This window comes from Sprattus sprattus (assembly GCF_963457725.1).
Source record: "Sprattus sprattus genome assembly, chromosome: 16".
Classification (NCBI taxonomy): Eukaryota; Metazoa; Chordata; class Actinopteri; order Clupeiformes; family Clupeidae; genus Sprattus; species Sprattus sprattus.
The window spans coordinates 17,701,663-17,726,626 of NC_137914.1; the positions used below are offsets into that span (position 1 = coordinate 17,701,663).

General features: G+C 44.9%; 3 protein-coding genes across 4 annotated transcripts in view; 2 read left to right on the forward strand and 1 right to left on the reverse strand.

The window, feature by feature from the left end:
- Positions 1-96: 96 nt before the first annotated feature.
- On the forward strand, positions 97-15,175 carry plekhm2 (pleckstrin homology domain containing, family M (with RUN domain) member 2). 2 transcript variants are annotated; one of them, XM_080854229.1, is made up of 20 exons: positions 97-901; positions 1,954-2,060; positions 2,350-2,459; positions 2,829-2,928; positions 3,214-3,301; positions 3,523-3,697; positions 4,156-4,215; positions 5,258-5,522; positions 5,786-6,652; positions 6,752-6,821; positions 7,114-7,204; positions 7,446-7,510; positions 7,702-7,790; positions 8,246-8,378; positions 8,626-8,807; positions 10,281-10,346; positions 10,593-10,791; positions 11,296-11,475; positions 11,593-11,709; positions 12,066-15,175. In XM_080854229.1, the coding sequence occupies exons 1-20, from the start codon at positions 842-844 to the stop codon at positions 12,201-12,203; spliced, it is 3,162 nt and encodes a 1,053-aa protein (XP_080710355.1). In that variant the 5' UTR covers positions 97-841; the 3' UTR covers positions 12,204-15,175. The 2 variants fall into 2 exon arrangements, with proteins under 2 accessions (XP_080710355.1, XP_080710356.1); XM_080854230.1 differs by having other exon boundaries at positions 10,593-10,752.
- A 976-nt stretch (positions 15,176-16,151) lies between these two features.
- LOC308377240 (tripartite motif-containing protein 16-like) lies at positions 16,152-19,621 on the reverse strand (the record flags this gene model as incomplete). Its single annotated transcript, XM_080853824.1, has 4 exons — positions 16,152-16,693; positions 17,535-17,556; positions 18,654-18,890; positions 19,340-19,621. The coding sequence occupies 4 exons, from the start codon at positions 19,619-19,621 to the stop codon at positions 16,152-16,154; spliced, it is 1,083 nt and encodes a 360-aa protein (XP_080709950.1).
- A 2,176-nt stretch (positions 19,622-21,797) lies between these two features.
- ano11 (anoctamin 11) overlaps positions 21,798-24,964 on the forward strand; it is a gene marked incomplete at both ends in the record, with an annotated part of 17,093 nt that continues 13,926 nt past the window's right edge. Inside the window, 5 exons of the mRNA XM_080853426.1 lie at positions 21,798-21,935; positions 22,984-23,104; positions 23,837-24,030; positions 24,438-24,545; positions 24,898-24,964. The exon at positions 24,898-24,964 is cut by the window's right edge and continues 70 nt beyond it. Of these exons, the coding sequence (XP_080709552.1) occupies positions 21,798-21,935; positions 22,984-23,104; positions 23,837-24,030; positions 24,438-24,545; positions 24,898-24,964 (628 nt within the window). The remainder of the gene's footprint in view (positions 21,936-22,983; positions 23,105-23,836; positions 24,031-24,437; positions 24,546-24,897) is intronic.

Consider the following 24,964-nt stretch of genomic DNA (forward strand, 5'->3'; position numbering starts at 1 on the left):
TCATGTCCGGTTAGTCACGAGTTTGTTGACAACTGACTGGCAAAGGGCTGAGAAATGTAGACTGCTATTGCCTAGTTATCATTGATACCGAGACAATTGTGCCTTGCGGTATGGATATGTTGAAGCAAACAAATAGTGTTTCGCTGGGACATTAGGATAAACTTGACATACTAACGTACAGATACTAGTTTAACACTCAATGGTCTGTGTCGTCTTTGTGTTTGCCAAATAGCCTAATGTTCACTCGCTTCAACGTGTTTGAGAGCTAGTCGGCTTAGTCAATGTGTTAACTATTACAGACAGGTTTCCGGCTAAGACCTTATTACCGCCGACTGGTAACGTTAAGCAAAAGTTCAGTTTTTCATGGCCATTTCGTTTTGGCAAACTACTTGCTAATTTTAACTGCGAGGTTGCTTATGCTTGCAACAAAAGTGGACAGCTGTAGGCTACTGACCCTTAACTTCAGCGGAATGGGAAAGAAATTCCAAAGCAAATCCAATAATCAAGAAGCACTTAGGCTGAATGGGCTAATGTGTAAGGTTGGCAATGAATTTAAAAGTAGTTGTTACTTCGTTCGCTATGGTTTGGCAGCTGCCACACTACAGGGTTAAGTTGGTAATTTACAGTTGGTTAGCGTTCTAGTTGTCTATGAACTAGGACAGAAATTGAGACGTTCATCTACTTTTGTATGTAGCCTATTTAAAGAAACCCTATTCATAAATGACAACCGTGGGTAGACTTGCTGGACAGAGTTCATTGTAGCTAGTGAAAGCAACGAATAGTGTCCAATTCACAGACGCACTATCAGCTGACATCCGCTGGCGGCCAAGGAGACCAAGTCATGGATCAGCTCAAAGTCAAAGACCGAATACTGGAAAATATCTCTCTGTCGGTGAAGAAGGTAAGTTTTATCCCACCAAGCAGATAATTCATGTTTTCAATAATTCAGCGAGCATGTCTGTAGTTCAACCGTGGTTTGTAGAGAGGAAAAGATCAGTCAAAAGTGGGCCTGTTTCGGGTTGAGAAACAACACCCCAAACCCACCGGGAACAACTAGCTATTCCCGTGTTTATGTTGACAATGTTTTGGAAAAGACGCAATTACGTTCCGACATCTTGTGCGGAGCATTAACATGTTGTCGCGTTCATTGTCTATTCAAAACAACAAATCCTCGTCCAACTCTTAAACCATTATTGTTTGTATGCGGCACAGTGACTGTTGTAAACACTGCCTCCTTGATAATGCATATGCTACCATCAGTATATCTTAACATCGCTACATTTCTGTTTACCGCAGTCAGTGACTCATCTAGCCTGAAAAGTATGGCTTGAAACAGTCGATACATTATTGTGGTCACCAATTGGTGTTATTAACGGCATATTTGCTATTTCTGGGGCGACAGGGCACACTACTGCATGAGGTCCCGACTTGGTCAATTGAAATCAGCAGCGTACATTTTGTTCTGATGTCATTTAGGTACTGGATATATTCCAATACTGATAACGTCATTTAAGCCATATTGACAATATCTGTGACCCATTAGTACCACCCCCGATACTGACTAGCATGGTGTCAGTGCTGCGATGCCTTTGTCTTTTTCCCTCGCTTTTTTGACATAGCGACCTACTTCTGCTTTATGTATTTCTGACGTTTCCTGTTCCAAGTTTTGAGGTCACATGACTATCAGGTGCTTGGAATTTATGTGGGTTCACAAAAGCTGATAAAGTCAAACGCTTATTATTGCTAATCCGTAGTTCAAATCAGACCCTTTCTTTTTCAATCAGTATAACCTTTTTTGACCCCCTGCATGAAATAAATGTAAAATATTTGTATCTTTTAAAATATCTTTTATATCATATGACATGTCAGTTCTCATATATGTATATATGACGAATAGAGTTTTATGAATGTTAAATCTTACACTCTGCCTCTCCACTTCTATGCCATTTCCAGCTGCAGAGTTACTTTGCTGCCTGCGAAGATGAAACCCCAGCCATTCGTAACCATGACCGTGTTTTACAACGCCTCTGTGAACACTTGGACCATGCCTTGCTCTATGGGTAAGGCTGCTGGTTTCAAACAGCATGTATGTTCATTTGTGCGATAGTAAAATATGACATGAGATTTTGGGCTGTGAATGCAGACAACATACAATGCCTGCCTTGTTTGACTGAGAACATGTACCAGAGTTATGGTTTCAGCTCCCATGGGAATAGCCACAGATGTAATGCACAGCATGTTGTCAGTGCAGTTCACTGTGCTGCTAGTGTGTACTGAATATTTAAATACATTTGGTTCCATTCTTATACTTCGTCCATTCATGCTTGTTTGTGTCTGTTTGTGTTAAAGGCTCCAGGACATCTCCTTAGGATACTGGGTCCTTGTCCTACACTTCACACGCAGAGAAGCGGTGCGGCAGATAGACGAGCTCAAGCATATAGCTACCAACCTTGGCCGCAGTGAGCACTAACCCCTATCTATTTCACTTGTACTGAGTGTGTTCCCCTCTGGACTGCACTTCTGTGTTCCGCCTGTCACATTACACTGCAAGGCAAAAGCAAACGTATATTGATCCAGCAGTCACAATGTGTGGTGCCACCCTGGGTCACATAGACGACCACTAAAAAGTCACCCTCCTTAATTATTTGTTTTCTCTAGTACAAGCACAATTGAGGCTCCTTGCCTTGTTATATTTCGTCAGACTGGTGTTCATTTAAAAATGTGACTCTTGCATGACTGAATTCATTGTAGTCTGGCCTAACTGCACATTTCCAGATATGTTAGAGCTAGATGATTTAAGTGGGATTGTTGTCTGGCTTGCTGTACAGGTCGTGCCTGGCTGTACCTGGCCCTCAGTGAGAGTTCGTTAGAAAGCTACCTCCGCCTTTTCCAAGAGAACCAGGCTCTGCTGCAGAAATATTACTTTAAGTGAGTACTGTCATTTGAGTTGCATGTTGACATTTGTAACCAGTGTTACTTGTAGGGGTTGGGCATGGTAATCACAAGTGAAAAAACCTGTTAATCCTGAAGGATATTTGGGAGGATTGTTTATACTGCCCTTGGTTTAGGTTAATTTGGCTTAAAGTTTGAGTTGAAAATCCCAGCTTTGATTGCTGAAGTAGACATAATATAGAAACGTATTTACATAGAAAAGTGTATGTTCTCATGCATGAAAATTTCACCGTCTTATTCTCTTGTCTTATTTTCCTGTAGAAATGCATTGGTGTGCAGCCATGACCACCTTACCCTTTTTGTCACATTGGTCTCTGGACTGGAGTTTATCCGGTTTGACTTAGAACTGGTATGTTTTACCATATTCACAAAAAGAATTACACACTGTGTTCGCTTAATGACTCTCAAAACAAAAAAAAACACTTCTAGTATTAGACTGCACTTGTAATAGAATGTGTTAGAAGGTAAATGTCTGTCTCCCTCCCGGATTATACCTTGTAGCCTACAGTATGTCATTACATTTGTACAGCTTGTAAAACCGTTTTTATTCCTCTTATTTTCTGGTTCTAGGATGTCCCCTATCTAGACGTAGCCCCCTACATGCCTGAATACTACAAGCCACAGAATCTTCTGGACTTTGAGGAGAGGTTGCCTAGTTCAGACAGTTTGTCGCTTCACTCCTTCACATCCCTCACCTCCACCAATCTGGAGTGGGATGACAGTGCCATTGCCCCGTCCAGCGAAGGTAAGGGCCACCATGCTCTCCTTCTTTCTCCACTTTTGCGGCATTTATCCTTCTGACTATTAGCAATTCTCTATTCATCTACATTCTGTATGTTGCACAGGTCACAATTTGAGAGTTTGAAAGTGAGAGTGAAACTTGAGAGTGAAGAATGGTTTTGCTGTCTATGTTACTCCTGACTCCTGATGCAGCTTATGTAAGCAGCCACTGTTATGTTGTGGAACTGTGTCACATGCAAAGGTTTAGATGTCAATGCAACACACAGATCATTTTCTCACTACTGCATTGTCCAATCATTACATAGGCTAGTTTCACCACACGTTATTTCACCTTCACTAGGCTTCTTATGTCGTCATTTTCTGTTCATTGCATTATCTTTATTTCTTTTCTTTCTCCCCTGTCTTCATCTTGTCATACTTTTTTCCCCGCCTAATGTTGAGTCTTATCCCTCCTTTTTTTAGATTATGATTTCGGTGACATCTTCCCTGTGTTGCCGTCAATGCCAAATGCAGACTGGGGAGGTGGGACATGGTTACTCCCCCTTCTCCCGTCCCATGCCTCCCTGCCCCCGCACCACAACATACCGCACCTCACCTATGCACCTCCCAACCCCTACACATACACACCCACCCACAACATGTCTACAGCCACACCTCTGCTGGTTGAGGAGTGCATGCTGCCTTGTTCTGTGTCGCTTTTTATGGTACACTAATGACACGTTTGCTCAACATCAAGGCTACTCAGGCTGAGGCCTGTGGGCTAGGAATCAGCTGGGTGTTTCAATGTAGATATTTATTCCAGTCTGGGTGTGTGTAGCAGTCTGGGGTTTGGTGGAAGAGAATGTTTTGTTGAAATAGCTACCTATCTGTTGTCCTGTACGTGCTTTACCTTGTGCCTTGTTTTCATTACATTTACATTGCATTACCATTACATTTGCATTGTAAATGAGGATTGGACATTGCAAGAGATCAACCAAGCTCTCTGACAGAGTGATATTATTTTAGTGATTATTTCAATAACAGCGCAACAGCACTGTCCAGTTAGATGTGAGATTCAGAGATATTCAGGTGAGTGTTGGCAAATCTTGTGTCTGGTAGCAGCATCAGCATTTTACTAAAGCATCCTGCAATGCCTGATGCAGCCACTGCTACGCTAACCCTGTGAATACCTGCCTTTATTATAACCTTATTCAACCACATGGCACTGGTTCTGCATGTTTTAGGCCTGGGCTCAACCAACTATCCATATGCTTCAATGTCAGTGTCAGTTTGATTGAATGAAAGTTTTTTTTAAAGTATAGTGTGCAAGCTAGAATAATGAAGTTGATTAAGTAGTTAGTGGTCCTCAAGTTGTTAGATTTAAGTGAAATGACACTGATCTGAAGCTATAGCAGCATGGTTGAAATCAGGCCCATCCGGTCTTGACGGGCTCTGTGTCAGCTTTTACCTGATGTGTTTGTCTGTGCTGAACTGCGCATCAGTGTATGTCCCTGTGTGTTAGAAACTGAGACTCTCACGTGAGCCATGTAGTGTTTGAGCGCCTGTCTCCCCTCTGCTTACCTAGAGGGGGACCTGACCGACCCAGTTAGCGCCCCCCGCTCTACCGTGTCTGACCCACAAACCGTGGTCTACGACTCCGGAGTGGTCCGATCCACAGGGCCCCTGTCCAGAACCACCTCGCTCTCACACAGCCCCACTTTCCGGCACAACCCGTTCAACGAGGACTCGGACACCAACACCTCGGCCGACGTGACGCCGGTGCACAGCAGGCACGAGGCGGCCACGGGCGATGACACCGAGAGCACCAGCAACGAATTGGAAGTAATCCGGTGAGCTTTGGTTGCATGGCCCGCATGCAGGTAGCCTATCTTATAAACACTTATCCTCTCTAATGGGTCAGATCTGGAGGCATGGCTCTCAGTTGTCGGGTCTGAATAAATACCTAATGAGTGTTTGCACAGGGGATTCAAACAGTCACTGGACTCAAAATTAAGAGAGACAGTTTGGTTTCTCGTGTGCATTGCATTTTAATGAATTGAGTTTGACAGCATGTATCGGTTGAATGACTGTGTTATTATTTGGGTCGCCTCAGATTGGCCCGGCGAAGGAAGCCAGCCAAGAAGCGGCGTGGGAAGGAGTCCACAGGCTCTGTGAGCAGCATACAGAACGAGTCTCCTGCAGACCTGGGGGAGGCTGAGGAGGGCCCTCTGTCTGTGGCCATGAGGGCTCAGGAAGCAGACCCCCTCACTGGAGACAGCTGGAGTGCCTCTGAGGGCAGGGACGGGTCAGACACTACGCGGAGGAAGAGTAAGGAAGACGGAGATGAAGAAGATCCCGAGGCCCTGTTGAGGCTTCCCGAGATGACGGACACCTCCATGGACAGTGTGGGCCAGCCCCTGTGTGACGTCATGGACCGGCTGAACGGCACCCTGGATCGAGAGAGAAGGGAGGAAGAAGAGGACAAGGAAGGGGTGGATGAAGACGCGGTCGAAGGCAGAGGGAGGAGAGGCTCGTCCGGCTGCCCCGGCACCAAAGCAGCGGCGCTGCCTCCCCTTGAGCAGCCCTTTCGGGACGATTCGGGGGGTGAGCCACCAGACCCTGTTGGCCAGCCTGGCCCTCTGGCCCACAGCCCTAGCTTCCTGCAGGCCCCCCCGGCCCCCGCAGACTTCTACTGCTTTACCCCTCACAGTCCGGATCCTGCTGCCGCAAGTGGTGGCCACCATGACTTTGCAGGGGATGGCCAGCCACCGTCTCTTCCTGGTGGCCATGAGGCTGAGGGAGAGGCAGAGACAGAGGCACCAGCGCCACAGCACGCCCACAGCCACACCATAGATGGGGAGGAGACAGGGGCAGAGGAGGCCCCCATTCTGGAGAATGGACTTACTTCTGATGAAGAGAATGAGGAGCAGGGCGAGGAGCAGCCCAGTTCAACAGAGTGCTCCCATCCAGCAGAATTCAGGTGAGATGCCATTCCGCCGTTCAGTGATGGATATAATGAAGCCCAGCTTGTTGTGAGTTTGTGCACAGTGATGAGCCTTGTTTTTGTACATTCCAACAGCGTGGACAACAATCACCTGCTCCTGCTCATGATTCATGTTTTCAGAGAGAATGAGGAGCAACTCTTTAAGGTACGGACAACTTCGATTTTACAGTTTGGATGTCAAATGTAGTTTAAATGTAGTTTTGTATCCATAACTCGCAACTGATAACATTTTTTACTGTTTCGAAAAGCACAGTTTAAAACGAAGGTTACGTAGGTAACCACGGTTCTATGAGTTTCGGGTGAAGCTCTAGCTCTAGCGGTTCTAAAAGCTGTCGTATTTGTCAGTGGCTTTACGGTCTATTGACAGAGCATTTCTGGCATTGAGGGTTGCTGGTGCTGTATTGATTGTTAGTCTGAAATGCCTTGTTGTGTTCCAGATGGCGAGAATGAGCACGGGACACATGGAGGGGGACCTTCAGGCCCTCTACCTGCTGCTGACAGACTGCTACATCTATCTGCTGCGCAAAGGTGAGCCTCCACCCACAGCACGTCCGCTCAACACACCTTTGGGTTGGATTGCTTTCCCGCTCGTACACATTATTGATATTATTGAGGAACGTGGTGTGATCGTTTACACAATCTCAGTGATCTCAAGTCACACAAAAAGCATGAGTTGCTGACACTGTGTCTTTTGTCTCTTTGCTCTCTTGCTTTCTCTCTCTCTCTCTCTCTGTTTCTCTTCCTCCCTCTCTCTGTTTCTCTTCCTCAGGGGCTGCAGAGAAGCCTTATATGGTTGAAGAAGCTGTGTCATACAATGAGCTGGACTATGTCTCTGTAAGTTGTGACATTGTGTATATTTGTTTTATTGTTGTTATATTGTGTGTATTTGGATTGTGCCAAATAGTATTTTATGAAAAGCAAATATTTTTTTATGGAAATAGGTAATACTCAGAAGGATATTTACTTTAGCCTACATTAGAAAGATGGTTGCTGCTGAAAGGATGGCACGTTCTCATTCTTTCCAGGTGGGGTTGGACCAGCAGACAGTTACACTGGTGTGCACAAACAGAAGAAGACAGTTTCTGCTAGATACAGGAGATTCATCCTTGACTGTGTGAGTGTGTTATCATGTTCAGCTCCTCGTGGTTTCCTGTTGCTTATCAGAAGGCCCGTTCTTAACCTGCCTTATCTCAGTCCACTTGGAACAGCCTTCAAGATAGTTTTCTCTCTTGACACCATCTTACTTCAAGCAGTGAATCATCACTCTTGTAAAAAAGGCAGAATATATTTGACTGTGGCCTTAGTTTGCATTAACTTGTGTACTTGCTTTACTCACTCTCAAGCCAGAATGTCATAATATGAGAATGTAGCACAGTTGTTTCTCGATGTGTCCCCCTTCCCCCACCACTTTGCTGTCAGTATCTCTCAAATTAAGTGTTGGAACTGGCATGACAATACATTTATCACAATTTTAATCATATTACACTACAGTAAATAATACGTAATATCTAACAAAGCTCTCTCTCTCTCTCTCTTTCCTCTCTTTCACATACATGTTCACACACACAGCTGGTTTCTTAACATGCTGAGGTCGGCCATGATAAATGGCTGTCGAGAGCCTCCCTACCCCTCGGTTCTCACGGATGCCACCATGGAGAAACTGGCTCTCACCAAGTTTGTGTGTCAGGAAACCCACTGTGAGGTATGTGTGGGCTGCTGCACTCTCCTCTCTCAGCGTGGTTTGTGCAGAGGGCAAGGCAAATCAGTTCGTTTTTTTAAACAGATAATGCCTTTTCCAAATGTCCAATTTTCCAAAACTCCCCTTTTTGCTATTGATATTGAACAACCAGATGGATCTTTTAAAATACAGTTTTTCTCATTTGTCTGATATAACTGAGCTTCATCAACCAACCAGTGACGGATTCTCCCGTGTGCTTTCTTTTACACAGGTTGCTGACGTCAACATCTGTCTGTACTCGCTGGTGCACTGGGAGGACCCCATGGACATGGGCGTGGCCTCTCAGCCATCTATTGATGAATCGGGCAGCATCAAGGAAGGGCCTCTGCTCTACCGGGCCGGCACCACATACCTGGGCAAGGAGCTGTGGAAGAGCTGCTACCTGGCACTCAGGTAGACTGCAAACAGCTGCTGCCCTCCGTCAGCACAACAATGCAAATGTCTTTATCTGGGCAACAATAGTTTATTTCGTTTTTCATTAAACACTAGATTGTATGTGAATTAGAGGAAATCAATGTAAAAATGGAGGTGGTGGCTGGAAGAGCATAGGTTTCGTACTAAAACCTTGCCTGGAAGCTCCCGAGACATTCCAGACATTCTTCCCTAGTAAGCGATTAATCAGCTGGGCCATGTGAGTTTAGGGGTGGAATAGTTTAGCATCAGCGATGAGTCAGTGAGCGATAGCCTACCCAACTCTGACATGTTCCAAGATGTGGTGCTAAAGCTGTCTCATGAAATGAGAGAAAACTGGGCACACTTCTGTCTCTGCGGGACACCCTCAAATGTGAATAAAAAAATGGGGCACTGTGGTAGGAGAAGGAAGCACTTTGGTGCCTCTTCAGCATCTGGCATAGACGTCTGGCACCAAAGAGCCATAACAGTCTCACGGGCAGATTGCAGGAAGGGAATTGATTATTATGGAAAGACAGTAAAGCAGAGCTAAGTGTAGTATAAAATAAGAAGATGTCCTGTGTACAACCAGTGACAATATGTCTTACAACCTGGAAAAGTCATACCTGGAAAATGTTTGTTTTTAAAGATAGCAAAATTGGCTGAAAATGACTTTTCCAGTGTGGCTGTTTTTTTAGATGGGTTGGGTGGCCGTGTTTATAAGATACAGAAAAAGTAAATGAAATGAATGCAGAGGAGATAGTGTCTTCCCTCCCAGAATAGAACTGGCCGCCAAAAACATACTCTTTCAGCGCCATAACATATAACCCCAAACATACCGCAAACCCAATCAAGATGTGTTTGGAGGGGAAATCTGCTGATGGAACACTTACAGCGTTAGATTGGCTGACCCAGAACCGCAACCTCAGAAGGAGCTTAGTGGGATCATCTAGGCAGGGAGAAGTACAAAAACAACACGGCCAAAATAAGTCAACTGAAAAGTTTTGCCAGGAGCTTGGAAGAACTTACCACAGAATTACATGAAAACACAATGTTTACAGCAGTTCACCAAAACAAACAGATTCTGTTTTGTATATTGAAGAATGCCATACACAGACTCCCTGGCACCAGAATGTCTTGTTTTTGTTTTTACGCGATTAGCATTTATGTCTTTTCATTGTGTAGTCGCTGCAGTATTTCACAAACAAGCAAAAAAGCCAGGCCAGATCAGTTGCTTTAACCGAATGTTGGCATAAGCCTTTGCTGTATAACAGCTTTAAGGTTTTTCCAGAGCAAACCGCAGCGAATGAGTTTAAATTAAAAGTCAGACGAACCCATCTCAAGGTTATCCTGTCGTGCTGCCGATGGGAAATACTTCATGGGGTGATTCATTGTTTTTCTTCCTCACTGTGAGGCCCCTCAGTGTTGCTGTATATTAAAGGCATACATCCTCATGATGTCATCTTATCTGCGCAGTAACGGCATCCTGTACCAGTACCCCGAGAAGACCGACGTGACCCCGTTGCTGTCCATCACCATGGGGTGAGATTGTCTTTGTGTGTAGATTTCATTTCTTACTGTCACCATGTTTATATATCATCTGGCCTACCCCATTTCCCTACATATTATTTCCTCGACCATTATATGCTTAATATATCCCTCCTCCATGTATAGTCATAAGGTACCATAAACAATGCTGTTCTTTATCCCGGTAATCCCACGTCGTTTTCAGTCAGCGCCGTGTCTAACTCCCTGTGGGTGTTCCCCCCCCCCCCCCCCTCTGCGTAGCGGAGAGCACTGCGGGGGCTGCCGGCGGTCCAACAGCACCGAGCGGCCGCACGCCTTCCAGGTGATCCTGACCGACCGCGCCCCGCTCGAGCTGAGTGCCGAAAACGAGCAGGACATGGCCGAATGGATGCAGCTGCTCTGCCAGTCCGTCTCCAAAGGGGTCCGTATCGCTGGTGCACCCCTGGCACCTTCACCATCAGTTAGTTCATATTACACCTGTGCACTAAAACATTTGTCAGTTGTTTTTGATATGCTTGTGTGATGCCAGTGCCATGATATTTACATAATAGGCCAAAGTTTTAGCTAGCAGTTATTTGATGTCACTATGGCGAGCAGCCTAAGAGGAGATGCATGCAAATGCTCTCAGTATAATAGTTCTTTCAGTGACTGGAAGCCTGTATGCTGATGGTCTGAAGCCTCAGTGTAACGGTTCTGTATGAGTCGGAACAGCTGGAAGAAAGAGGACAGCAGTACATGAAAGCTCTGTCGTTCTGCTTGTGTGTCCACATGCACCAAGCTGCAGACCCCATACAGTCTCTCCTGTTCTCTCCTCCTACGCCGTCTCCTAGCATTAGCATTCTACACAAAAGCCCCCTTCTTTGTCTTGTGACTCAGGCTTAATGTTTACTGGCTGGACTGGGCTGAACTGTGTCCTAATGTTGGTTGCTTTGTGTTTTTCGTCCCTGGCCTGTCTGTGTCTCAGGTGATTCCACAAGGTGTCACACCTTCGCCCTGCATCCCGTGCTGCCTCGTAGTCACAACCAGCAAGTTGCTGACGTGCCACCAGGACTGTCAGACCAGTTTCTTCCGCTCGCTGGGTGCTGCCGAGCTGTGTGACGTCACCGCTGTCTGTTTGGAGGATGATAAGGCATATTGTGTGATTGTAAGACTCCACGCTGTGTCAGCTTATTTTAAAATGCAGTGTGGAAATTAAAGAAATGGCTTTCTGACACGTCTTTCTTTCTTTCTTTTCTCTCTTTCTCTCTTTCTCTCTCTGTAGGAGTTTTCTGTGGATCGGGCCAAGTTCCTTCCTCCCTGGGTTCTGTATTTCAGTGGCTGTGAGGAGAGAGACCGCTTCCTGGAGGCACTAGATAGGGCATGGAAAGACATCTTTCAGGTGAGCGTGAAAAACAATCCCTGCGTTTCCAAATAAGTCCCACTCAGGTGTAGAACTGGCAGTGGGAACCTCCAGCCATTGTCCCCCCCCCTGTTTCATGCCACCTGTTTAAGTTAGTACAGTACAGCAGTAGTCACCAGTACATTTAGTAGAGTGATTTAGTAATAGAGAAGTTGGAAGACAATTTAGTAAAAGAAAAGTTACTAAGGCTGAAGACAAGCGTTTTCTTTCTTATTCACAGTCAATGGATGCTGTGTTGTAGTCATCAAATGAATTCAAGAGTGGAGGATCTTAAATGGCTCTCTGTATAAGCCCTCTTCTCCCCTTGCACCACCCCCCCCCACCCCCCCCCGCAGGTGTGTCTGCCACGAAAGACCATCTCGGAGCCGTCTGTGCAGAAGCGTTGCGGCGAGGCGCTGGCTCTCATCCACAGCGCGTGGCAGCGCAGCGACAGCCTGCACCGCGGCCGCTTACAGAGAGAGCCTTGGTGCTGAGGCCCTCAGCCCACCAGCCACCAGACCCCCCACAAACACACACACAGACGGTACCACGCTGGGCCAGAGTACGGATCGATGCCTGAGGACTTTCTGTAGTGTGCGGCCGCTGCTGCTGGCGTTGCTTCCATGTGGCTCTGGGTGGGACTCTCTTTTTCACTTCTGCCTTGCACAAATATTCAGGCTTATGTTCTGCTTAACGTTACTGCTTCGGGACGAGAGGGAACGAGGCTGAAGGAACACGCACCCTCTGTGCCACCAGGGATTGTGCACCAATCTGTGAACAAATGTCAAGGTCTTGTTAGAACTCTAAAACCACCATCCTAATTGCACCTAAGTGTATATATGTACATTCAACATGTATGAAATACTGACAGATACCGAACAGTGGAGTCCAGTTGTTGTAGGGCTTTCATACTGTATGGATGCCTTCTCCCTTTATTTTATCTGCTAGCTAATATTGTTACCTCACGTGATGCCCATCTTACACTCACAAGTACCTACTTGTCTGCAAGTGTTGGTAGTCCATGAGGTTTGCTCAGTGAGTGAAACTGCAAGAAAGTTTACAGCTTAGACTGTTACGTGGATACAAGGTCTGCATATGAGGTGTGCCACAATGGTGATGGATTGTGTTGCTTTTTCAAGCAGCTAGAAAAACATTTTTTTAATCTAACAAACTGGGCATAACAGACACAAACATTAAGGAGAGAGAAGACAATGAGAGAATATGCTTGCATACAACTAATTGCAAGATTGCACATTTCTTTTAACGTTCTCTTTTGTATTTTCTTTTAAAGTAACTGGGTGATGCTGTTTGTGGTTGTGTGTGTGTGTGTGTGTGTGTGTGTGTGTGTGTGTGAGAGAGAGAGGTACAGAGACAGACAGAGAATGTGGTTTAGAGCATTTCAGTGTTTCTGAACATTTGTATGTCTTTGTAGGTTTATTTGTAATTCTGTCTAGAGACGTGAGGGGCAGAATGGGGAGCAATAGTTGCATAGGGGTGTTGTGTGTTGGTTCACGTTAGATCTTAAAGATAATTATTCACCATATCAGGCTAGCATATTACCCCCCTCTGCTTGGGGAGTGTGGAGTATTGAGCACTGAGTAGTTTATGGTAAAGTGCGAAGGTAAAGTAAATCAAGGCACCACAATCAATGCCAGTGGGATTAGGAATCACATTAGTAGGCTGCTGGTAGTGTCTGAGCATTATGTATATGATGTGATCTGTAGCTATGTATTGGTATGTAACATATTGAGGTACTTGACTTCAGTCTCCTGCACTGCATGTATACTGCACTATAAGTGTGGCAGAAATACATGTTAAAATATTAACACTGTGGCAGATTTTTGATACACTTTTAGTTGATCGTCACTTGGAAGAGGTTTTGATGTGTAGCCATCATTTTTGGTGTGATGAAGGGGCACAGTTTTGTTGAAGGTAAATGCATTTCTGTGATAAGCAGAAATGGTGAGAGGCATGAAATTTGGTCACAGGGCGAATTATTATGGAATTTGATGACAAATGACCCAAAGAGTGACCCAGCCATAGCTTGGTGCTGACATTGAAATGAATGAATTTGCCTGCCAGTTTTATCCCAAGTGACTAAACATGTAGGGAAAGAATATATTCTACGTCCACATGCCCACCCTGGCAAGTGCTTGTCATTCTTTAACAACATTGCATGAGCACATCATTTAGTATCCTCTTCTGCTTTCAGGTATGTCCACATATAGGCACTATACATTTCTGGCTGAGACCAGAGGGTTATACTTGGTAGTCGTAGTCATCCATTATAATCTCCTTTTGCCAGTGCAATAATGTCGCTGTGTGCACGTGTTAAGGTACGTTAGGAGAAGGGAACAGCTCGCACTCCTTGGATGTCGAGAGAAATTGTTAGGGCGCATGTGAAGTAAATGGCTAAGTGGTATAAAAGAGGCTGTTTGCATTTTACACTTGATAGCATGGTGGCCTTCACATAATAATTAAATGTAGAAGACTGCTCCGTGTGTGTGTGTGTGTGTGTTTGTTTGTGTGAAAGCATGTGAATGCGGGAGTGAGTGTGTGTGTGTGTGTGTTTATTTAGGACATGCTTATAAATGTTGCCTTGTAGCCCGGCATTGGAGGAATCTGTCATGTTTTTTTTTCCATTTGGAGTGCTCGGAGATATGCGAAAACCACAAATGTCAGTGGATGTGCGCCATATGATATCTTGAATGTGTCTCAACAGTGTTTTCTTCACTTGCTATTTTGGGCTCTCATTTTCACCCATCTTTCGGACCCCAAACTTTCTGTGGTGTTGCTTTGAAAACAGATAATACACCTCAGGTTAGCAATGATGCACATTAAATGGAAACCCCATGCAAACCTCCTACAGAATGTGTTCAGCTGTTCTGGTCTTTTGACTTCTCTCTGGACTTTGCTCTTCTTTTGTTTGTTACTTCTCAAGTTTGTTTTCTAGTCCCTTGCAAAAATGTTGAGTGAGTGGACTTGATTGCACACTGGACATGGGGTGTGGTGGTGATGATGTTTTTGCAGGTCACTGCTAAGTATAAAAGTTGAAGATGATTCCACATAACGAAGATGGCGTAGAGACGAGAAAGATCTGAAATCTCAGGACAATAACGAGACCGTTTCCCAGTGTACTGCAGTTTGAGTGTTTGCACATTGCTGGCCAATGATTGATTACATCTGTTAAATGATCATGGGATGGAGCATTAGTTGTTTTGTTTTGCTGTTATTAAGTTTTTGTAATATTTGTTTTTTAAGTATATGTACTATATATTAAGTTGCCTTTTGCAGAAGGTGTAGTAATGTGTAATGGGAGGTGACTGTATTCTAACACTTGATCTCGGATACACTAAAAGCTGCATGTGCAAAAATGTTTTTTTTTAACATTGTGTTCCTATGATAATTAATGTACATAGAAATCTCTTTTGTTTTTGTAAATGGGACAAAATATAAATAAAGAAACCAAAATACGCTCCCATGGACATGGATTTTCTTATGTTTTGAGATTGAGGCCAGGAAGGCAAACACCCTAATGGAATATTCTGGAATGGAGACTAAGTGTTTGCAGGAGAAAGCTGACATAGATGTTATGGCTGATATTATGATTTATTCTGCACAGAAAGGGTTTCAAAAACTACAAGCAGAATGTTTCTGTCCCACTATATACCTTATACAGTGTCTTAAAAGCCTTGCAATAATGGGTTTTAAGCCAGATCCTTGTCTCATCTGGAACCACTAGGTAATTAGTGCCTTTGTATGATTCGTGAATCTATCACACTTAGTTATCTTTCCGGAAACCATGAGGGATTATAAGAATTTCTCTCCACATTAACGCTGATCTACTCCATAATCATCCTGTTTGGTTTGTCTGTTGCGACTGAGGGGTCGTTGGGTCCCCTGGACTGGCAGGAAAAAATTGGGGCGGGGGAGTGAATGAACAGAATCCTAATTTCCCTTCAGGGGATTAATAAAGTATCAAAATATATGAAAATAAGAAACTGCACTGTCAATTATTTGCTTTTGTTTTGAATTACCCTCAGGTGTCATTTCTCAGGGAAGATATCTTCATCTCCAGCCTGCCTCGTTATATATCCGGATCTCCTGCAGTGCTCATTACTTCCTGTGTTCCCGTAAGTAGACCACGGCGGGATGAAGGTAATTAGAGGATGCAAATGCTTTGTGCAAACCAGGCTAACACATAAACAAACTGCAAAACATGAAGATTAAAGTGCAGTACATTATGTGAGCCTTGTGTAGAAAAACAGGCTTTCACAATGCAGCCATTCAGTACAGTCACTATAGGCCTACAATTGATGTGCTAAGTCACAGTCCTGTGTCCAAACTGGTAACCCTGAGAATAAGAAAAAAGTAATACTCTTCTGAGACAAACTGCACCTCTCTGGTGTTGTAAGTGCTCCTGCAGTACTGTGTAGGGAGATTTACTTCTTCTCCAGTGTGCAAAGCTTCACAGAGGATTCCTTCTCAACCCCAAAGCAAGGAAAGAGAAGCCCACGTAAGTTCTGGGCTGTAAACGTATGGAGCATCATTGCAGTGTTGGAGACGCTGTAGAATGTAAGTGTCCCCTCCAGCTGGTTCAAGAACACACCAATCCTGGGGGAGAAGATTTGGGCGGTGATTTCATGTTCGACGTTGTTGTGCCAGGCCGTGCATTGGCCGTCGGCACACTGTAAGCTCCAGGAGCTGGCGTTGCGCCCAAGGCCGCACTCTAGGCCCCGACCCTTCCTGCAGAGTCCGTCCAGGGCCACACCGATGAAGACGCTCCTCCCCCTCCACTCCGCCTCCCAGTAGCAGCGTGCCCCAACCAGGCCCTCCACACACAGCACCTGTTCCCAGTGCTCAAACGCCTTTGGGAGGCTTGACCTTCGCTGACGCTGTTCAATCCCCGTCGCCTTCCTGTTGCCATCAGAGAGCTGTAAGGACGGATTGGCTGTCTCAGGATTCAGTGACAGTGAACAGGTGTCTGAGGTGGGGAGGTGGGTAGATGAGGGGTTAGGGTTATGAAGAGTGAGCAACACTCATACAGAGTGCCCTGTCAGTATTTGAACACCTGTGTTCTTAAATAGCACATTTTTTAACCAATTGCAGATGGAAAATCAAAGTAAGCAACAATTGTGACAAGGTGTTTATGTGTCATGTAGTTAGTTTGATTCGAAATAGACTTAATGGCTTTGAATTATCTATGGTGTCAAAGTTATGAATTATATGTGTCAAAGAACTGTGTCTGTAGTAGGAAGACTTACACTGCAGCAAGTCCTCTCTGGTCATAGAGTGGTCTGTAAGATTTTTCTTTAACACTGTGGGGGGAAACAATATGGCAGGTATTAGCAGGATGTCTTCAAACTCTCATTTAATCCCAAAAGCAAGATTTGTAATAAGTTAGCATCTATGGTGTTTGACTGTCTGATCTCAGCTGAAGTAGCATACTCACAGGGTGTGTTTCTTGGTCCATGCCATATGGTTGACTGGGACCTTGCTATGGAAGTTTATTTGAACTCATTTAAAATTGGGGATCAAATGCAGGGTTTTGAGGTCTGCCTTTTCTCATTACAAATATATATGCTGTGTAGTTGTACCCAAACTGTCTTCAATAATATTGATGTCTGTCCGGTCTTTAGGCAATGTTTGAGCAGACGCTTCAAACTAGAGAAAGTGAGACTCACCTATGAGACGTGGAGGCTTTGGCTTGTTTAGATGTGCTTGTGATTCCCTTTCTTAAAAATACAAAAGGGTTTTGTGAAATTCAAACAATTCAGAAAGATTTTCTACTTTTTTTTACATCTATAAACCACTTTCTATCTTACCTCTTGTGGGTATGGCTGGTACCTGTTAACAAAATATGTATTAGAAGAAGACATGTAGAAGATATGTTCATGTGTCAAGTTCCTGGTTTTGATATAAAAACAGAGTCATTGTAATACACAATATATATTTGCAGTGACTGATTCACTGATTTTTTTTACTTAGGTGAGGATCTACAAAGTAATCTCTGTTTCCTGTAATTGTGTTTCCTCCCCACCCCTCATAAATATTATACATTCTTTATTGTCACAGCGCACCCACACACAGCCCTGCCAAGGCTGGTTTAACCTGTTCCTCTTTCAGTCAGAGCTTCAAGTTTAAAGAACTGACCCATATTCAATACATGGGCACATATAATCTCAATTTTCTTAATCCAGTTAAGCAAACTTAATTCTTGGATGTATTATACGTATATATTCTGAATGATCAGAGCAACTTGCTGAGTAACATTTGACTTTAAGGCTTCACCTCACCTGACGTCTCATGCGTTCTTCATCTGGGACTTTGAGATCTACGGGACTGTTGACAGTGACCTTTTTATTGACATCTAGTGCTTAAGTAGAGAAACCACGGAGTTATGCAGGAACTACTGACCTGTAATGAATCTCAAATGCCAGGTTATGAAATATGGATGTAATGTTTTTAAATGTCTACAAACCTAAAAACCCTACCTGGTTTAGTGCGTGGTTTGACCATTGGTGGGGGTAGTATGTGTACATCATTAACTGTGGAGACATGAAAATGGCTTTGACTAGAAACCATGACATATACCTCTAGATGTTCCTCTTCAATTAAATGCACTATTGCCTAAATGCACTAATGCCTAATCATATACATGTACCTTGCTGTTTAATGTTCTCGATGGCTTCATCACATAATACCACTACACTAACTCTCAAATCATTCATGTCGGTTCTAACAAACGAAAACAAATGGTTGTCATTTGTGATGACTGGGGGTTGTTTTCCTTGTTGCAGAAGGCTCTTGATGCCTTGCAATTTCTGTAGAAAAACAGAAAGTAAGGCGAACAGATAAATCATGTGCAACCATTTCACTTCTGACAGAGTAAAATAAATCAAGTTTGATCAGCAGGCTCTGAGGTCACCTTCAGTGCTCCCTACCTGAAGGAACTGAGGATTGTTCTGCTCAGGGGGACCAGGACTGGCCAGCTCAGCGTCTTTCCTCCTCAGGATGGAGATCTGTCCGATGATCTGCCTTTCCTCCCTCTCTGCCCGGGTCAGAATGGCTCTCTTTCTCTCTCTAATGTGCTCTCGATGCTCCCTTCTCTTTTCCTCCAAGGTACGCAGCAGCTCATCGAAAATCCCCTCACTGTCCAGTACTGCTACCTCGGCAGATTTCTGTGCTTGGGGGGAGATGAACCCTTATATGTGGCCACTGATAATATTGAAGCTTCTTAACCTGTCCAGGCCATTCACAAGTCACTACTCACCTCAAGGGATATCATTGCAGTTCTCAGCTTTTCCAGGTCCTCCTCTCTCTCTTTTGTCTGTTTCTTCAGTCTTTGTTTAGTGTCAGTGAAATCACGCTTTATTTGTACAAAAACAACTTTAATAACCACCTTCTGAAATACTGCTTCAGTGAAACAGGTCCAATTAGTATTGATGAAACAGCTCTGTTTATCACTCAACAAGTGCTACCTGAGTGGGTTGTTCATATGTGAACACGTTATTCCTGCTTTACCCACTCGTATGGTCTGACGTATTGCCAAAATGCGACATTTGTGTTGAATGGATTCAAATCAGTTTAACTGTATTAAGAAACTGCAAAACTTCTAACACTGCCTCACCTGAATCTTCATCCTCTCATCCCCTGGCAGTTTACTCCTTAGCTCCAGGACTTCTTGAACCATGTTGGCCAGAGCTGTGTTCTTGCTCAGGCTGGGCCTTCTGGTGAGGGTCCTCTTGCACTTGGGGCAAGAGTAGATTCCTGTGTACACCTCCATGTCCCAACACCCTTCGATGCACTTCACGCAAAAGTTGTGTCCACATGGTAGAGTTGTTGGCTCAGATAAATAGTCCTCACACAAGAGACATTTAATATTCCCCTCCATCCCTAAATCACTGGCCATTTTCCACCAAATGAGCGAGACACAGGCAGGTTTGAACGTGTTCTCATCTGACGTTGTTTCGCTTTTCTACAGGAAGTGACCTGTGTGTGAGAATCATTTGGAGCATGCCGGAGGCGGTGGTTCCAACATTCTCGGAATATTTAGCAGTCTTGTTTCCTCAATGTGTAGCTGTTTTGCATGTGCAGTCATTCAATGTAATCTTCCAAAGCTATTTATTGATGTAGTATTGTATTCAGATGAACCTGAAATGGTGCACCGCAGATCACTGCTTGAGAGACTCACCCCCACCACCCACCACTACTTAAGCTGCCCACTAGATGGAAGACTCTTCTTCTCCACCCATCCCTCTCTTTCTCTTTCTTTCTCTCTTTGCCCTTCCACTATTTCTTTCTTGCCCTCGCCCTCTCCCTCCCCCTTACCACCCAGGCGAGCAATGTTAATATTTCACACTCTCCCTCTGATGTTACTGCAGCAATGCAGAAAGTGCACAAGTTAGAGAGAGAGAGAGAGGGGAGGGGGGGGGGGGGGGTGTTGCTAGAGATAGAGTGCGAGAGAGAGAGGCAAGAAGGTGCCTGGAGGCTGAGTATGTGAAATAAAAACAAATTGGGGAGCGTATGGAGATAGTGGAGGGAATCATTGAGAGAAGAGGCATATGGAGTGGGTAATACCAGTCAGCTGGCAGACACACTGGTATTTGGTCTCAGAGAGAGAGTTTGCAGCAAACAGCAGCTATGTTGCTGCAAACAGAATGCAGTGTGCAGGGGCTGCTGCGCTCCTTCTAGCCCCTCTCTGTCTTGCTTCTCTGGAACACCTCTTCTCAGGTTGCATAACCATGGGAACCTGAAGGGATGATGTGGGTTATGTGGAACTGATCAGCAGCTGAGATGAAAAGTCTTGGAATATTCCAGAATCTGACCACAGATTGATCATACATTAATCATAGATTATATTAATAATACATTAAAATACGTAGATTAATGCACGTTATTACTGTTATTAGGCTCCTCGTAGGCGCTGAATATTAATCAAATGATTGTGTTGTAGAGTGTAAATAAGTGTAAATAAGAAAGTGTCTGTGTGTGTATTGGGTAATAGTATGGTCTGACTCTCCTACAGGGATAAAAAAAACAATCCAGTCTACTTTCAGCTTATGAAATATTCATGATCATGCTGGCTAATGAGAATCAAAACATGCAATTAACGTGCGGCTGCATTGTCTACAAGCAGTAAGTGCTGAGCTAGAACCCTGGGAGGAGTCTCTAAGCTCATTAAGTACAGTAAGTAGTACGGATTTTTCATCTGTCTGATGGTGTTGCTTCATCATAGATTCTCTTTGACCAGAGACGCTCAGGCTAGCATAGAGCTGTGAGCCTGAGCGTGCAGATGAAGTCAGCGCTCTGCTCTTCTCATTGCAGTGTGAGGCTGCTGGTGACACAGATGTGTGTGATGGGATTCAGTTCCAGTCGGTCGCGTTACTCCTCCACTGAGAGGGGTTACCGTACACACACACTTATTTTCTGTCTCTCTCTTTTTCTTTTGCCCTCATTGTCTCTCTTTTTCTCAGCCTATTCCATCAGCCTAGTTTCTCTCTCTATCTATCTCTCTCTTTCTCTTTCTCTCTCTTTCTCTCTCTCTCTCTCTCTATCTCTTTCTCCCCTGCACTCAACAGGGAAGTAGAGAGAGAGAGAGAGAGATTGAGTGAGAGAGATGGAGAAAGAGAGAGAGAGAGAGAGAGTGAGGGGGGATGCGGTGAATGAGACGAGGAAAGATAGAGAAGAGCAAGGAGAGGAGGCAGAGCTTGCTGCAGACCCACTCCCTCTCCCCTCCCCTTCCATTGAGGCAAAGAGCCTTCTCGTTTCCTGTGCCTATCCCTCCCTCTCTCTCTCTCTCTCTCTCTCTCTCTCTTCCTCCTCCTTCCTTCGGAGCGGGATTACATGAAATTTGTGAGCAAATTAAAAATACCCACTCATGTTTTATTGAGTGCCAAGCCTCTAGACAGTCAAGTGCCTTCTCCGGTGAGTGCAACTGTGCATGTCTGTGTGTATGTGTGTGTGTCCAGTACACTTGCACAGAGTGCGTGTCCATGCATGAGTTTGAGCGTGTGTGTGAGTGTGAGCGTCTTCCTTGGCATTCCGGCAGGTCAGATCTGAGTGAGTGAGGTTCTCCTGAGCGGACCATGCTGAGGAAGAGGAGCTCCCAGGAACAGCTGATGGACCGCGAGGTGCTGCTGGATCTGGACTACACCAGAGAGCCCCATAGTACCACGGACAGCTACGGGAGCCTGCAGAATGGAGGCTTCATTCCACCCAGATTTGTGAGTGCCTTTTCCCTGCCTTTTCCACCTGCTCTCCTTCCCTCGTGTGTCTGCTTGTTGCTCTGGATAGTCTCATTGATGTTCTGTTCATTGTTGTTGTGTGATGTGAAGAGATAGGAACAGAGGTTTGCACATAATATAACTGTTTACTCTATACGTAACTCTCTCTCTCTTTCTCTGTATCTGTGACTCTCTTTCATTGTATATGTCAATCTGTCTCTCTCCCACTTTCTTTCTTTCTTTCTTTCTTTCTTTCTTTCTATCTCTCTGTCTCTGCCTTGCACAAGTCCCTTATGGCACTGACTCTAATTGCCATGATTATTTCCCCTTGCATGCTGTAGTACTTGCTGTAATGGGCTGTAACACAGGGGTGGATTTGTTTGCCCTGCTGTCTAATGTGAGGAGTTAAAATGAATTGCAGCAGTGCTCAGCTCCCCCTTATGCTGCACTTCTCCTCACATGGTTTCACCTGGTTGCAGCTCTTGGAAACCTAAATACCCAAACACACACACACACACACACACACACACACACACACACACACACACACACACACACACACACACACACACACACACACACACACACACACACACACACACACACACACACACACACACACACACACACACACACACACACACACATACACACACACGCGTGCGCGCACATACACACACGCACAAACACACACACTCCCAGGCTTTGAGCTGAAGTACATGCACGCAAGCACGCACACACACACACACACGCACACACACACACACACACACACACACACACACTCACACACTCACACACACACCAAAACACACACACACACACACACACACGCACACACACACACACACACACACACACCCAGGCTTTGAGCTGAAGTATTTTTTTTACCGTTTTTTTATGCTAATGTGGGGCTTAATGGCATTCCCTCTGGATGTCATGACGATCTTGCCAAAACCTGCGTACTGTTGACAAAACCTGAGCCTGTACTTCTCCCCAAACCCCTGCTGTGCACCAGCCATCAACTGTGCTGCTCATCTCGTTTCAGCTTACGGCCGCCAATGACGACGATGATGATGACCCCATCTATACACACAGCTATAACCCACAGAGTGAGCCCGCCACACCGCCAAAAGGAAATTACTTCAGAGATGGAAAGACCAAAATAGGTGATGAGATGATTGCTATTAGATCTGGGTTCAGTGCACTGATCCATGAAGTCTTAAACTGATATGTCTGTGATTTATTGAATGCAAGAGATGACACAGACATAAACACTGACCTTTCATAGCCTAATACTTTACATGAAATTACATTCTCAATATATTGGATTTAAATTAATCTGGTTATCTGGTTTAAGTGTTACAGACTATACAAACGTTAACTGCAGGTTTAAGTGTAAAGGTAGACTTAAAGGCACCCAGTGCAACTTTATGTAAACATTCAATGAAAAATAAACATTCAATTTCTAGTCTTTTTTACACGTAGTAAGTTTCAATAACTCCATACCATTACATATCGTCATTCAAGGAGCAAAGATGAGACGTCGTTGTGTGGTGAGAACTGATAGAAAATCGTAAACAACAACAATCGCCGGTGGGGAGAGGCCATTTTTCCATTGACTGGAAGCCTGCTGTATTTATCGTAGGTTACAAAAAATAAAGAAAATGGCGGCGATTGTTGTTGTTATCGATTTTCTATCAGTTCTCACCACACGACGACGTCTCATCTTTGCTCCTTGAATGTCGATATGTAATGGTATGGAGTTCTTGAAACTTACTACGTTTAAAAAAGACTAGAAATTGAATGTTTATTTTATTTTGTAGCCTCGAAAGTTGCACTGGGTGCCTTTAAAGATAATGTGAAAGCCTAGCTTGATGGCTGATTCTGGTGTGATCCAGACTTTGTGCTGGTGTGGGAGGTGAAGTCACGGCGGAAGCGGCGCTCCCGGGGGAAGTCTCAGGGCGAGGCGGGGGCGCCCGGCGAGGAGGCCGCTCAGCAGGAGAGCCGCTCGGAGAAGAAGAAGGCCATGCAGGCGCGGGTCAGGGAGAGGTTCATCCACCACCTCCAGAGCTCCGGCCTGCTCATGGAGAAGGTAAAGACCCCCAGTATATTATCAACCCCACCACCACCTCCATCCACCCCCAGTATGTCATCAACCCTACCACCATTCACCCATCCCCCCACACACTTCAAGAGAACGAACACAGAGGGTGCCTTGGAGGTGATGGATTAGAGACACATGGAGCGCTCCACTGAACCTACACTGATTACACTCAAATGCATTTGACCTTCACAAGGACTTAATAACGGATTCCCAAAATCTTTAAAAGCTGATAACGATTGCAAATTGCACCTTAGCACATCAATAAATGCGCTGTGACTGAAGGTCCACTCAACTGTGTCCAGCTCTCTAGAGGTAGGCTTGTGATCCATCAAGTCAACGGCCTGTGTGTTTCTATGTTGCTTGACCACTCTCAACCACTTCCATGGTGCCTTCAGGAGGAGTCAACCAGTGCAAAGAAGACCATACACTACCTGAAGCTCAGCGCGCCCTGGGATGTGATGGTGTTCTATGCCGAGGAGCTGTGTCTCAGAGCGCCACTCCAGGTGAGGGACCATGGGTCTTCCTGAACTATTGTGCTGGAGAGGAGCCTCCATATAAATCACACCTAAGTGGAGCTGGGATCAGGGGTCCCTGGAGGCAAGCCAGGCTATGAGGCTGCATGGAAGACTCCTTGATGCAGAGAAACAGCTTCTGCATTATTTAAGAGGCATTGCATGGAGATGATTCACACAAAAGAACGAGTTGATAGTACGTTTTCTTCTACTTATGCACACATACACACTAACACTTGTTTCCCCCCCTCCACTCTCTCTCTCTCTTCTCTCTGTCTCTCTCTCTCTCTCTTTCTCTCTCTCTCTTTCTCTCTTCTCTATCTGTTGTGGTCATTATTTGCAGGCTCAACCAAATCCAGAATTCAACACATCTGCCCGTGTGCTCCAGAAGCTCTGTGTGCCCAACATCA

Excerpts from the sequence above, each read along its gene's own strand:
- plekhm2 (XM_080854229.1), top strand. The coding sequence starts at position 842 with ATGGATCAGCTCAAAGTCAAAGACCGAATACTGGAAAATATCTCTCTG. Across the intron at positions 8,379-8,625 it reads GTCAGGAAACCCACTGTGAG|GTTGCTGACGTCAACATCTG; the intron begins GTATGTGTGGGC and ends TCTTTTACACAG. Across the intron at positions 8,808-10,280 it reads AGCTGCTACCTGGCACTCAG|TAACGGCATCCTGTACCAGT; the intron begins GTAGACTGCAAA and ends TTATCTGCGCAG.